General features: G+C 34.3%; 4 protein-coding genes across 5 annotated transcripts; all 4 read left to right on the forward strand.

The window, feature by feature from the left end:
* Nucleotides 1-173: 173 nt before the first annotated feature.
* LOC109596133 (short transient receptor potential channel 4-like) lies at nt 174-3085 on the forward strand. The gene is made up of 11 exons (XM_020011615.2): nt 174-333; nt 388-543; nt 597-758; nt 811-1055; nt 1107-1341; nt 1411-1578; nt 1630-1901; nt 1955-2201; nt 2255-2543; nt 2594-2757; nt 2811-3085. The coding sequence occupies exons 1-11, from the start codon at nt 174-176 to the stop codon at nt 2996-2998; spliced, it is 2286 nt and encodes a 761-aa protein (XP_019867174.1). The 3' UTR covers nt 2999-3085.
* Nucleotides 3086-3294: 209 nt separating this feature from the next.
* LOC109596132 (uncharacterized) lies at nt 3295-4381 on the forward strand. The gene is made up of 3 exons (XM_020011614.2): nt 3295-3492; nt 3546-4037; nt 4095-4381. Exons 1-3 carry the CDS (start codon nt 3295-3297, stop codon nt 4308-4310), a joined length of 906 nt encoding a protein of 301 aa, XP_019867173.1. The 3' UTR covers nt 4311-4381.
* A 714-nt stretch (nt 4382-5095) lies between these two features.
* On the forward strand, nt 5096-8796 carry LOC109596142 (MFS-type transporter SLC18B1-like). 2 transcript variants are annotated; one of them, XM_049966605.1, is made up of 13 exons: nt 5096-5260; nt 6174-6405; nt 6459-6690; nt 6749-6822; nt 6875-7022; nt 7243-7311; nt 7383-7473; nt 7523-7662; nt 7713-7906; nt 7963-8058; nt 8120-8288; nt 8343-8561; nt 8618-8796. In XM_049966605.1, the coding sequence occupies exons 1-13, from the start codon at nt 5224-5226 to the stop codon at nt 8696-8698; spliced, it is 1782 nt and encodes a 593-aa protein (XP_049822562.1). In that variant the 5' UTR covers nt 5096-5223; the 3' UTR covers nt 8699-8796. The 2 variants fall into 2 exon arrangements, with proteins under 2 accessions (XP_049822562.1, XP_049822563.1); XM_049966606.1 differs by lacking the exon at nt 5096-5260 and adding an exon at nt 5710-5867.
* An 899-nt stretch (nt 8797-9695) lies between these two features.
* LOC109596157 (UDP-glucose:glycoprotein glucosyltransferase) lies at nt 9696-15413 on the forward strand. Its single transcript, XM_020011651.2, has 16 exons — nt 9696-9844; nt 9992-10221; nt 10275-10504; nt 10558-10749; nt 10805-10977; nt 11032-11227; nt 11287-12037; nt 12096-12616; nt 12672-12863; nt 12921-13167; nt 13221-13716; nt 13774-13998; nt 14054-14221; nt 14281-15028; nt 15088-15241; nt 15301-15413. The coding sequence occupies exons 2-16, from the start codon at nt 9993-9995 to the stop codon at nt 15327-15329; spliced, it is 4551 nt and encodes a 1516-aa protein (XP_019867210.2). The 5' UTR covers nt 9696-9844; nt 9992; the 3' UTR covers nt 15330-15413.
* Nucleotides 15414-15460: the final 47 nt, after the last annotated feature.

A 15460-nucleotide genomic window follows, 5' to 3' on the forward strand; every position in this document is an offset into this window, starting at 1 on the left:
TGATATTGTTTGTATTGTTTTATTTAAATAAACTATGTTTTTAGTATAAACAATCCAATTCATTTAACCCCCCCTTCCATAACTAACTTAATTATAGGAGACAGCTTTATATTATGAAAGGAACAACAAATATAACTTATGTCTAATTACTGTCATTTTTTAAATTATATTAAATGAGTCTGTTTGGCGCTGATCCAGGTGCCCATGGACGTGGACCCGATAGAAGCCTACTTTTTAGAGCCAATCTGTTAAATGAAGAAATGAGACGACCAAGCATTTTGTTACCGCATCTAGAGGAAAATGAGAAGAAATTCTTTGCATTAGTAGCATCAGGCAAATATTTACAATAGTTTATATTAGGGCAAAATACAAAAAGGTTTTTTATAGGTGATGTTGAAAAGGTACAAACTTTCTTAAATGATAATACTGATTTCAATATTAACTGCATTAACTTCCAAGGAATTTCCGCACTACTTATAGCAGTGCAATCTCACAATGAGGATATGGTAGCTCTTTTACTAGTTCAAAGAGGAATAGACGTTGGTAGATTTACCAGTTTATTTGATTACCACTTTTATACAACATATTAATCACAGGCGATTGTGTCCTACATGCAGTTCGTGAAAATCAGTTAAACATTCTAGAACTACTCCTTAACAAAGTCAAATCGAATTCGCCAAGTTTGGAATTCGTCGGAGTAACTCACAGCACTGAGTTCCCCGATCATGTGACACCTTTGATCTTGGCCGCCCAATGCGGTACTGTTCACTCAAACAGAAATTAATAAAACTAATGTCTGTATTAATTCAGGTCATTATGAGATTATCCAGATGTTGCTTGATAGAGGCCACGTAATAAACAAACCTCATCATCCTACTTGTAGATGTACGGAATGCATCGATGGAATGGAGCGTAACGATTTGCTTCATGCGGAAACATTAAGACTTAATTTGTACAAGGCAGTATCAAATCCAGCATACATTTGTCATTCCTCTATCGATCCTATTTTAACTGCGTTCCAATTGTCAAAGGAGCTCAGAGAATGCTCATTTTTGGTTAATATTGACCACACATTAAAATTCTGGTACATATTGAGGTGGTTGTAGGTACCAGAATTTCGTACAGCCTATACAGAATTGGCACAGGATATTAGTAGTTTCGCCGTCGACTTGATAGCGTGCTGTAGGAGTACCACGGAGATGGAAATCATTTTATCACAAACAGCTGGAGCGACCACCTACATGTCAATATACCCTAGATTGGTAATGGGGCTTGACTATAAGCAGAAGGATTTTGTAGCACATCCTAACACTCAACAAATAATTGAACAAGCTTGGATAGGTAAATTTTACTTATAATGTAAAGGAAATCATCTTATCTAATTAGTTATTTCTAAAAATAATATTCTAGGCAATTGGCATGAATATAAACTGAAGTCACCAATTATGAAAGCCACGTATCCGTTTTTCAGAATTGTGTTGTTACCGGTGATGCTTCTTGTGTCAATTATATTTCCCCGCCATACCATGATTGACTTTTGGAATATTCCAATTAATAAAATGATAAATCACATAGCAGGTACTCTCTAGATGTCACAGACTTTTTATTGTTCTAATTTTTGTTTTAAAGGTTACATTGTATTTCTTATATTAATATTTCTGGAGTCGAATAGAGATAGAACCAACCAGAGACGAAAGCCACCAACAACTGGTTTAGAACCATTTATTATCATATTTGTCATTGGAAATATATGGAACACTGCCAGAATGTGTTTGTTACAAGGTCCCAAAAGATATTTTAAATATCTGTGGAACTGGCACGCCATAATTAACAATACGCTATTCCTTTTAACTTTCTTATTCTGGTTGGCATCAGAATTTGATTACATCAAGTACGACCAGGTAAATAATGGTTCCAAACTTTTCTTACAGTGTAATTGTAAGTCATTTATTAGGTGGACCTGGAAAGAAAATATTGGCACCATTTAGACCCTCTGCTTATTTCTGAAGGGACTTTTGCAATAGCAACAATCATGGCCTTTTTCAAGCTGATGTTCTTCTGTCGGCTTAATTACTACTTAGGTCCATTGCAAATCTCCTTAGGAAAGATGTGTGCTGACATGGCAAAATACATCACCATATTTATCATCATTATTGTGTCATTTTCGGCTGGACTATGCAAGTTTTATCAGTACTACGATGGTAATGGATTCGACTCAATCGTTAAAGCAAATAGATTTATTATTAATTTGTAGGAATGGTGCAAGTTGATTCAAACGGAATTAAGACGGCCCAAGTCTCGAGCTTTGTTAATTTTATCTCTACAATGAGGACCTTCTTCTGGGCGCTTCTCTGTATGTCTCCTTTGGAATCAGCAGATGTGATCATTGAAAATTTGCCTGGAGACACGGAAAAGACGACGATTATCAATTCGCATTCATTTACGGAGACAGTTGGGTATATTGCTTTCGGCCTTTATGAAGTTTTAACTGTCGTGATGATTTTGAATATGCTAATAGCCACGATGTCGAGTACTTTCCAACGGTATAACTATGACTTAAAATTTTCAAATAATCACACTGAGTATTTATTAGAGTAATTGACAATTTGGATGTCGAATGGACATTTGGCAAAACTGATTTTTATTTAGAATATATGATGCAAACGTTCCTTCCGTCACCATTTAACTTGATTCCTACGCCACTCGGAATATCCACGTTTATGGAAATGTGGACAGGCCGCAGTAATGTTAAACTCGGTAGGTAATTGTTCAACAAACAACTTAGTGATATTAATTTACAACTGTTACAGTTGTATCCGAACAGTTAGGATTAAGCGATGATAAAGAATACGAATATCCTGCCCTTATTTCACTGCTGATACAAAGGTACTTTAGAGAGAAAGACAATTCCAGTTCTCCTAGCAACGAATTAGAATTAATTAAGGCTGAAATACATGAGTTGAAGAATTTGATAAAAGATATTATCAACTTAGACTGAACAATGTACACAATATTATTATTATAAGTTCTACATTATATTTTATAACATTTTTATATAAGCAAATAAAATATATATTTACAAACATATTTGACTATTTTTATAAAACAAGTCACTTCATTGAAATAGTGTATACGGCTTAACCATTATACTCCCCCAGTTTGGCATCAGGTGTTTTATGACTCGGTCCCATAATGTCCAATTTGCCACTTGATTTGTTTCAACCGCCTGTGCCGTAGAAGCTGATAAGCCGTTGAAAGCCGCTGAAAACTGAATAGGTTTCAGTTCCATCTGAGATGGAGAAGGCGGAGGAGCGCCTGAATAAGATTCTAGACAAGTGGCAAGCGACTGGCAATAAAGAATCGTTCAGGAAACTAGACGTAGTCAACAAATTGAAAAAGCCTACAATCCACAGAAATAGTGTTCTTGGGTTTATTCTTGCTCTTGTCGCAGTTGGAGTGTATTACAAGTACGACGCCGTGATAAATAACGAGGTAATATACTTCGATTACAATTGTAATTTCATAGCAACAATTTCGCATTTTAGTGTCTTTACGAGATTACTGGGTCAGCCTTTCGACAGCCGGAAACTTGTGACATATGTGAACATGTTACTTCCGTAGACAAGGTCGAGAACATATCCCCCGAAGACTTCTACTGGGAATACGCCAAACCGATAAAGCCAGTGGTTGTTAAGGACGGAGCCATAGGTTGGGAAGCGATGAACGTCTTCAGCTTCGATTTTTTCAAGAGCGTCTACGAATCGGCACCAAGAAAAACTGGCAACAGTAGATGTCAATTCTTTCCCTACCAAACCGAATTCAGGTCTCTGAGGGAAGTTTTCAATATGACACCAGCAAGAGCAAGACTTGAACCGGGGGAGAAGAGTTGGTACATTGGTTTCAACAACTGCAACGACGAAGCCGGACAAATATTCAAACAGTATTACGAAAGCCCGTACTTTTTGTCGCAAAGTTTGGAGAACATCGCACTGAGCTGGATATTTATGGGAGGACCTGGAGATGGGGCTCATATGCATGTAAGTTTATTAATTAACTAAGATACGTGTTTTTGTAATTTTTGTTGAATTTTTTAGGTGGATAATGTGTTTTACCCTTCTTGGCAAGCGCAAATTAGTGGTAGGAAGGAATGGGTTCTTGCACCACCGCCAGAATGTCTGTACAGATGCAAGGAATTGAGGGTAATAGTTGAGCCAGGTGAAATAATTGCTTTGAACACCAATCGATGGTATCACAAAACGAACGTTTTACCAGGAGACATCAGCATAACTATTGGATCTGAATTTTATTAATGTATCTCTAATCATAATTGTAATTTGTAATTTGTTTATTCATTGCCTTGGAATATGTGTAATTTCGTCATTCGAGAAAATTCTATAACTTACTGTAATAAACAATACGTTTGTTTTCATGTGTAAGTAATAAAATTACATAAAATAATATTGTTTCATTTTCACACCTCCCCAACTATTTACTTGTGTCATGTTGTGGTCCGTGTGAAAAGTATTTATCCATGATATGATATCGTACTTTACGTGATGAACATTTTTATTTTTTTGGCTCGTTTTACATTCAATATTCTATTTTTAGCAATTTTCTGTATTTATGTAACACTATCGATAAAGGACATTAAAGTCAGCTGACTGTGGAGGGAGTTCATCAACCATCCATAGAAATTATCATGTTACCATGAATATTCTATTATATGCTGCTTTAACAAAAAATGACAACAAATAAATTCGTGAATTATGAATTGTAATCCACATTTTTGTTGATATATTCACCCATTGAAGCTGATTATTCAAAACGGAAAAAATTGAGGAGACAATATTAAGATGGACACATGTTTTTTAAGGAATATATTTTAATGACAATTATGAATTAGAAATAATTCAAAAAGATAATGATACTGATTTGTATCTAACAATTATTAACAAATTGAATATTTGTAGATCACTTTTTACATGTTTGCTTCGAAAAACAGTCTACAGTAATGTTAATCTATCGCCACAATATTTTTTAAACCGTATGGCATTTTTCGTATAAAAACCACGTGATGTAGACAACTAAGGTCAGGTTCAATTTGCACTGGTCACCGGTTGACAGATACCAGGAAATAAACATATTTTTTCACTGTTTTGTTTCTGGAAATTAATTTGTTTATGTTTGTGCCATTGCTGATAAATCTGGAAGTAGAGCATTATAATGGAGGACGAAATCTTAGTTATGGAAGATGAAGAAGGTATAGTCCAACGTTTTTTTATTTAGAAATAAATTGTTTACTTCGAAACTGGACGTCATATATTGCAGAAACTTACATTAAATGATGCAACCTTTGTTGCAACAATGAAAGTTACTGTTGCTAAACATGTGTTTTATAAATTATTTTTTCATTTTTATTCAAAAAAATCTCCTCCTTAAACTGAAAAAAATAAATTTTAAAAATCACCAACTACTATTACCAAACAATCTAATTATATCACATGTACAACTAAAAATAAACCTATTAATTATTTGTTACATCTAATATTGGTTCAATATTGATTAAATATAGACGTATCGTTTTACCATCTCTTTAGAATGTTCCGTTGTTGATACAGTCCACGTGTTATCCACAATACAAATAAAAACCCACATTCAATTAATCCAAGATTTATTTACTTGGTAGCTTCTCATAGCGATAATGCATAGATAAAGACATTATTTTGAAATTATTATCAGACAGACTCTACTCAGTATACCAGACCGTGACACTTCGAGAGCATTATTACCAAGTTTTCCCATTGAGAACGTCATATTTTTTTTTCTGTGCAGTGATATTAATATAACTTTAATTTATGTCAAAAAATGTAAGTATTTTATTTTGCCACGAAATGCTTTGTTGTTCAGATTTTAATTACTGCGTGTTAACTTTAAATCTGGCCTGTTTTGGGAAAGATAGGCCAAGGCCTCCGATTAAATCATCCGAAATATTTCATTAAAGTATCATTTATTTACAAATTAATAATAATTATAATTAGATATATCGTGATGTTTATCATACATAGGATTAAGGTACAATAATAGTAATAAAAAGTCATTTGTTCGGTCAGTTACTCCGTTATCACAAATTTATTCTAAATACTTAACATAAATAAACTTTTGCTTCGTTTCAGTTCAAGGAACAATGGAAAAAGATGAACTTATACCATCTAAATCAAATGCTCTATCATCACCAGAAGTTATTAGTCCATCTTCTAGTAAAAGCAGTTTTGCAATTTCATCTAATTCAGGAAATTCTGGATCACTTATTCATAGAAAATACATTCGAAGTAAATCCCTATCGAATATCGCCCCTGAAGCTTACACCGCTCGAGAAGCCAACAGAATCAGGGAGAGATTATTAAGGTAAAAAATATAACCACCTTCTTAAATCCTTTCAAATATTTTTTTTATTTTAGAACCAACTCGCATTTAGAACCAGATGCAATTAGAAATTTCTCCGGAAGTCAAAAAATGACTTTGATTCTGTTGGCAGGGGTGGATTTCATGAGCTTTTGTTCCATGTCGATTATGGCACCGTTCTTTCCACGAGAGGCTGCCGAAAAGGGTTTGTCTGACACGTTGTCTGGCTTCGTGTTCAGCTTTTTTGCTCTAGTCATGTTTATTACGTCTCCTATTTTTGGAAAAGTCGTAAGTATTATAATACTAAGTAACTATTTGTGAGTTAAATTATAACTTTTTCTTCTAGCTGCCAAAAATTGGTGCAAAGTTTTTGTTTCTTGCTGGGATGTTTACAGCAGGGGGTTGTAATATATTATTTGGGTAATTTCATTAAATTACCAATAAATAATTAATAAATTAATTAATTTTTTAGAATGTTAGAGTATGTACACGATTTTACACTCTTCACTACTTTATGTATAGTTATTAGAGGTCTGGAAGCATTGGGAGCTAGCGCCTTTTCAACTGCTAGTTACGTCTTCGTGGTGAACACGTTTCCAAACAACATTGGATCTGTAATTGTAAGTAATCTAATTAAAACTACTTAATTCAATGAGTGCAAAAGATAAGAATTATGTGAAATCAATCACGAATCGCGATTATTGATGCCAATTCGCATAAATCTTATCAGAGTTAACCTTATGAATTAGAAAAGTCATCTAAAACGATAACTTATGAATTAGACCATACATTACTTCGGAAATAAAATTTAAGTCGCAATAAAATTGTGTTTGATTTAAGGGAATTTTGGAAACATTTGTAGGCCTTGGAATGAGCACAGGCCCAGCGTTGGGAGGCCTTTTGTACTCCGTATGTATTTTTCCGGGCATTTGCCAACAATCTTATAACAAAATATGTGTATATAATATTTTTCTAGGTAGTTGGGTGGCTTCAGCCTGCCATTTTTTGTGTTAGGGGTAGCAATGATATTAATAGTGCCAATAAACATTTGCTTATTACCTAGAGTTGAAGGTAAATTCTACATGAACCAATTAGCCATAGACTAACTTGAATATTTCAGACTTTAATGTAGAGAATAAATCTACATCGATATTTAAATTAATAAAAGTTCCTGCAATCGTTGTGACCGGACTGGTTGTAGTAGTTGTTTCCAGTACTTGGGCGTTCCTGGATCCGACTTTAGAACCTCATTTACGACAGGTGAGCATTTAAATAATGTTTTTTACATTTTTAATATTGTATCTTTTTAGTTCAACCTAAGTGCTGAAAAAATAGGGCTAATATTTTTACTATTCTCCGGATTATACGGCCTATCGAGCCCAGCTTGGGGATGGTTGGCAGATAAAGTTAATAATCACTGGTCGATGATGGTTGTTGGTTTGTTTATGTGCACCATTGGGTTACTGTTATTAGGACCATGCCCACTTGTACCATTTTTAGAAAGGTATGTTATAATGGTCATAATAATGTAAGTAATTCATTTTACTTATTTTGTTCCAGTTCACTTTGGCTCAATTTGGTAGCCCTTTCAATTCTTGGAATCTCAGTAGCTCTAGCCTTATTGCCAACATTTCAGGGTGTTCTTTCAAGTGCCATGTAAGCAATTAATATTTCTATTTAATCATGCCCAAATTACAAATGTTAATTTATATTTTAGTAAAGGGGGATGTGGTGATTCACTGGCAACATGTAGCGTGGTGGCTGGTGTTTGGTCCTGCATGTATTCGTTAGGAGAAGTTATTGGTCCTTCTTTGGGAGGATTCCTCTTGCAGTATTATGGGTTTCCTATTACAGCTACTGTTATGGCTTCTATGACTTTAGTTCTCGTAAGTTTTATTTCAATGATCTTGTTTAAGTTATTTTTACTTTTGTTTTTTTAGGGCATAACTACATTTATATTTTTCGTATGTAAAAGTACTTATTGTAGCGATTCAGATACAGTTTCCGACAGCGGTATCAGTGAATCGTGGAAAAGTTCAGCTAACTCGGAGGCTTCTGAAAGTACGCCATTACTTTTCACTAGGGTCGATTCCAGTCATCGGCTCTATACTGAAGACAAAATACAGTATTATGAGCACAGCAGAAAACAAGATAATGAGGTGAATGCTCTTAATAAAAATACCTCACTAATTATTTAATTTGTTTTTTTTTTCAGAATGGTGATATTGATTTCAATCAAGTAACTGACGTAAGGGGTACTGTTAATATAACCCCAAAGGGGTCGTGTGAAGTATGAGATATATTAGATATATATTTATACATATGAATATCCTGTGGGTTATTTGTACTTTTATAGTTATAATGTTTGTTAAAATTAAACAAAATTGAGTAACATCATATGTTTTGTTAAAATCCCAAAGTATTGTAGAAACAATATTTAACCTTTGATAGAAACACAAATTTACAACGAGTAATAAAGATTAATTTATAGTTGCTTTTAGTTTTCAACAACAATTAAAGATTAAATATACAATTATGTCATAATTAAATTAAAATAAATCTCCACAAGCTAGTAGGCAACCCATGTTACAATATATGAGATTTTAAAAGTTTTTACCCAAAAATAGTTCTTTTGTTGATTATTATTTTCCTCATTTGCAATATTCCTTTCTTTTTACCAAAAGTGGATTTATTTAATAAGATAATATAAATCTTACTAAAAATAAATTGTAAGTATTAAGAATATTGTTACAGACACAAACAGTAAATACATTTGAATGTGCTATTTCTTTGGTCAACCAAATCAGATTAATATTTGCGTTTAAAGTAATATCGACGTTTATAAGATGTGTAATAAAAAAAGTAAAAAAGTATAGAATATTGAAATATATTTTTTATACTGGTTGGACAAAATTTGAATTAACTCCTTTTATAAAATAATCTTATCCTGTATAATTTTGTGCTATTTCTCTGACTATCACTCAGTAACACATATTTTGTAGATAAGTAGAGTAATAAAAAATATTTAGATATTCATATGATATTCAAATCATACCATAATCCATTAAATTATTTTCTTATTTATCGTAGTAGTAGTTATGTAGAAGTGTGTTAATAAAGTACAGGTACAAGAAATCTTTGATTACTCCATACCGAAATTACATTTTTTTCTGAGGTAGCTAAAAATAATAAATTCAAAATTTAAAATTTATCCCCGCCACGTAATCCATAAAATGCCAAATGCGCATTTAAAGCGCTGGCCTGTTCTTATTGGTCGCCGTATTGACGTTTTATTGGACGCTTTTGACAGTTCTGCGGTTTGTTGTGTGTCAAAATGTTTAAATGAGTTTGTTCTTTTAATAATTATTTAAAACCATTAAATATAAGCTCATATTTATGAATGTGTAACGTGCTATTATAGCTTTAACTTTTCCTTTTTCAAGTAAGTGGGTTTTGATTGTTTTATCCGGTTTATCGGGAGGTTAGGGTACTCTCTTGTAAGAGCTGTTTCATCAAATTTATTAATAAATTTCAATTAAATTAATAAAATTATATTAAATATGTGCGTTACAGATTAATTTTCTTTCAGAATGAAGTTAATAATAGTAATATTAAGTGTAATATTGAGTTCACACCTCACATATAATGTAGCTGCTAAATCAAAAAAATCCAAATCAGTTACAACTTTACTTGATGCAAAATGGGAAACAACTCCGTTAGTTTTGGAAGTGGTGGAATATTTGGCTGATGAAAATGTGGATTTTTATTGGAGATACATTGATGCTATAAGTCAACTTAAAAAACCACTAGTGGAAATTGGTAAATTATAATAAAAAAATGGAAATTTAATTGTTTTCATGACTTAATTTTAGAAAATGAAAGGGAAAGGTACAATGTTGTAATTGAACAAGCATCCAAATTGATTACACCTTCACAACTATCAGTATTGAAATTGGGGTTGTCTTTGCACATCTATTCACCTAAAGTTCAAATGTTTGGTCAAATGGCAGTTGAAAGAAATCTACCAAACTGTGAAACTGTAGCTGACATAGGTGGACATTTAACTTGTGATATTAATGAAATAAGCAATTTAATTCAAAAGGTAAAATTATATTAATTATGTGTGGAATGTATTGAAAATGTTTATAAATTTAGGCTACCAAGCAAGAACAAAAAGGTGTAGAAGTATTTAAGATTGATACTCACTACCCTGGATCAGAAAACCGAAGTGTTGTAGTAGTATTGTATGGTGAACTTGGAAGAAAATCATTTTCAGATTTCCATGCAGTACTCCAACAAAAAGCACAAGAAGGTATAATAGATTACATAGTCCGGCATTACGTAAAGGTAAATTTAGTTTTATTTATTTTTTACTAAAAATCTTTATTTTTGTAATTCCTAGAACTCATCTGGCATAAAACAAAGATTATCTGGCTATGGCGTTGAATTACAAATGAAATCAACAGAATACAAATCACAGGATGACACTGAAGTACATGAAAAAGCCTCTTCAGAAGAAAATTCTCAAGAGGAGGAAGATGGTGAAGTAGAAGGATTTGATTTTGGAAAACTAAAGTAACACAATGATTAATTATTCATTAGCAGTCTTTACAAGTTTATTAATTACAGGAAAATATATCCAGACCTCAAAAATGAATTGAACAAATTTAAACAATATTTGGAAGAAACTTCAAATGAGCTGGCCCCATTGAAAGTCTGGCAATTCCAGGAATTGAGTTTACAAGCTGCAGAAAGAATAATGAATGCACCCAAGGAAGAAGCTCTTAAAGTGTTTACTAACATTGCACAAAACTTCCCAATGCAGGTAAATTACTTCAATAATAAATATATGTACTTCAATAATTAATTTAAAAATTTCAATAGGCAAAGGGGCTGGTCAAAACTGTAGTGAATGCAAACATGAAAAAGGAAATGAAGAAAAACTCTGAGATTTTTGCCTCAACTCTAAATCTTCAGCCATCAGATACAGCTTTGTTCATTAATGGAATGTTCTATGATGTTGATCTGGTTGATGTCTACGGAATTTTGGACGTATTACGACAGGAATTGCGTACAATGGAAGGACTTCATAAATTAGGAATTGGAAACAAACGTTTAACTACCCTCCTAGGACTTGACTTATCTGATTCCAGTGGCTCCCAAGAGTTTGCCATCGATATCCGTGATTCGGCAATTAACTGGATCAATGACATTGAAAGGGATTCAAAATATAATAGATGGAGCACAAGTATCATGGAGCTTCTAAGACCAACGTTTCCTGGGATGATCAGACAAGTGAGGAAGAATTTGTTTAATCTCGTTCTGATCATTGATCCCACAGATTCAGAGTCTCGCGGCATCCTTAAACTTATCGAATCGTTCGTCATCCATACTGCACCAATTAGAGTAGGTGTTGTGCTCCATGTTAACTCATCTACATCACTCACAGGACTTGAAGATGCTGGAGTCGCCATGTTGTGTGCCTTTAACTTTGTTTCTCAAAAGAAGGATCCAACTGGGGCTTTAACTTTTGTCAGGACTGTTATGGGCAAGGCTGGTGAAAACAGAGTCACTGTAGATGATGTTAAAGCTGAATTGAAGAGGCAGTTCACTGAAGATTATGATGACATTATAGGTAATACAGAAATAAATTATATGTATTTTGATCAACCAATATATCCTCAATTGTTTAGGTGAAGACTCTGATTATGACTTTGGAAGACAACTGTCTGCTGATTTCATTCAAAGAACTGGCCTCGGATCATCGCCACAAGCTTTATTGAATGGTATACCATTGCCCAAGAACCAGTTAAACCTGGACGACTTCGAAGAGGCCGTTTTACATGAAATCATGGCCCAGACGCCCAATTTCCAGAAAGCTGTTTACAAAGGTAAACTCACGGATGGAGATGATGTAGTGGATTATGTAATGAATCAACCTAATGTTATGCCCAGATTAAATGAACGGATCTTAAATAAAGACAAATCATTTTATTTGGACATGCTTGGTGAACCTTCAAGTACAACTAACATTCAGCAGCTGCTTACTTTGAGTCCAAGGGATATGACTGCCACAGCAATAGAAAATATTAAATATTTTGTGGGAGCAGAAAAAAACAAAGCTAAGCCCTACAAAGCTATGACCTATTGGATTCTTGGTGATTTGGACTGTCCAAAGGCTAGGAACTTGTTGGTTGACGCTTTGACACACATGGTACTAAAAATTTGCAATCTGTATAACATCATTTCTCATACTTTTTTTCTTATAGAAAGATGAACCTGATGTAAGAGTGAGTTTCTTACCTAACGTCAATGGAGATAAACCTAACAAATTGAACAAGATCATATTAGCTGCCCTTGAACATCTACCATCTGATAAAGCGACAACTTTTGCCCTCTCCTTGTTACTTGATAATCAAAAAGTAAAAGACATAAAGGAAGGCAAACAAGTAACGATTCCTGTAAGTTCATTTACAAGTTATTTTAATCCAATTATTATTATTGAATTTTCTTAATAGAACGAAATAACCAGAAACATTGATGCTCAAGAATTAAATTTGAAAATGTTGCGAGTGTACGCCCAACGAGTGCTGAATTTAAAAGCAGGTCAAATTGCCATAGTCGCCAATGGCAGAGTGTTGGGACCTCTGGCTGAGGAAGAGAATTTCACCCTTGAAGATTTCAACTTGCTAATGAGATTCAGTGGGGCTTCATACCTTGATAAAATTATTGAAGCTATGGGCAAAGATGCTGATGAGGAAGATGGTAATAACACTCGTTTATTTTTCCCCAAAATACTTTATTTATTTTTCTTTTAGATGTGTGCAGTGATACGTTGATGAAAGTCGTCTCATTGTTGATCTCAAAGGTACAGGGAAGGTCCAGGTTTGACATCAGCTACAGTGGCACAGATCATTCAGTTATAACGATCCCACCCAGAAATGCCGACCAAGTCGCTTTTGATCTCGTAGCAATCGTAGATCCAGTTTCACGTGGTGCTCAAAAATTGGGGCCAATTCTCCAAGTCTTACATGAAGTACTTAATTGCAAAATAAGACTGTTTTTAAATAGTGTCGAGAAAAATAGCGACATGCCCGTCAAGAGCTTCTATCGCTTCGTTTTGGAGCCAGAAATTCAGTTCAGTGAAGATGGCAGACAATTGCCGGGTCCCATTGCTAGGTTCAATAACATGCCCACTTCTCCCCTATTGACACAAAACTATCACGTCCCCGATAACTGGCTCGTGGAAGTAGTACGATCCGTTTATGATTTAGATAATATACGACTCGAAAATGTAGAAAGCAACGTCCATAGGTAAGATATACATTAAAGTTTTGTTACTTATAGTAAATCAATTCTTTATGACCTCAGTGAATACGAATTGGAATATCTCCTTCTGGAGGGTCACTGCTTCGAACAGAGCAGTGGAAGTCCGCCCCGAGGTTTGCAAATTACTTTAGGAACTGAAAGCAAACCAGTCATCGTCGATACTATCGTGATGGCCAATCTGGGTTACTTCCAAGTAAAGGCTAATCCTGGCGCTTGGATTCTGAGACTCAGACAAGGTCGCAGTGCAGATATCTACAACATTGTCAGGTACAGTGGACAGAATCCATTGAAAATTCACTAAATTCACTAACGTTTATTGCAGTCATGATGGAAGTGACACACCAGAAAATTCTGATGACATTAAAGTGGTCATTAGTTCACTCAGGTCTCACATTGTTAAACTTAGAGTGCAGAAAAAACCAGATAAAATTAACATGGATTTGCTGTCTGAAGATGAAGGAAATTCTGGCATTTGGAATTCAATCACAAGGTGACATTCATCTAGTCACAAATTTGACGATGTCTTAAACGTTATTTATATGATTTCAGTTCCTTTAGCGGCAACGAAGAAGGAGAAGAAGAAAAACTGAACATATTCTCCTTGGCTTCTGGCCATTTGTATGAAAGATTCCTCAGGATAATGATGCTGTCTGTTTTAAAACACACCAAAACACCAGTTAAGTTTTGGTTCCTGAAGAACTATTTGTCCCCACAAGTTAAAGATTTCCTGCCGTACATGGCTAAGGAATACGGTTTTGAATACGAGCTCGTTCAGTACAAATGGCCCAGGTGGCTACATCAACAAACTGAAAAACAGAGAATCATCTGGGGTTACAAGATCCTTTTCCTGGACGTGTTATTCCCTCTGGACGTTAAGAAAATTATTTTTGTGGATGCTGATCAGGTTGTCAGAGCAGACATGAAGGAATTGCAGCAGTTGGACTTGGGAGGGGCTCCTTATGGTTACACACCCTTCTGTGATTCCAGGAAGGAAATGGATGGTTTCAGATTCTGGAAACAAGGATATTGGAGGAACCACCTGCAAGGCAGAAGATATCACATTTCCGCTTTATATGTTGTCGATTTGAAGAGGTTCAGAAGAATTGCCGCCGGTGATAGATTGAGAGGACAGTACCAGGCTCTCAGTCAAGATCCAAACAGTTTGTCCAATTTGGATCAGGACTTACCAAACAATATGATCCATCAGGTTGCTATTAAATCGTTGCCTCAGGAATGGTTGTGGTGCGAAACTTGGTGCGACGACGCTTCGAAGGCTAGTGCGAAAACTATAGACTTGGTTAGTTTAAAAATTTGCTACTGTTGCATTGCCTACCCTAATGGTTAACTAATTTTTAGTGCAACAATCCCCAAACTAAAGAAGCCAAGTTAACAGCTGCAGTGAGAATTTTGCCAGAATGGAAAGGATATGATGATGAAATAAGGGAATTGCAAAAGAAAATTGATTCCGGGTTATTGGATGAAGAGGCTGAACAAGATGCTCCTACGATAAGTAAATGATACGCCTGTGTTTTTTTAATGTACGATCTAACTTTATTCGTATTTTTACAGGGACGACTGATATACATTCTGAACTATAATTGTAAATTTTAATAAATACTACTTAGGTAAGTTATGTACAGTAATTTTTTAATAAATAAATGTGAAATATGTAATATATACAACTAGTTTTATTTCTTAGTTTAAGTATATAGATACAACCATATATTAA

This window comes from Aethina tumida, chromosome 4 (genome assembly GCF_024364675.1).
Source record: "Aethina tumida isolate Nest 87 chromosome 4, icAetTumi1.1, whole genome shotgun sequence".
Taxonomy (NCBI): Eukaryota; Metazoa; Arthropoda; class Insecta; order Coleoptera; family Nitidulidae; genus Aethina; species Aethina tumida.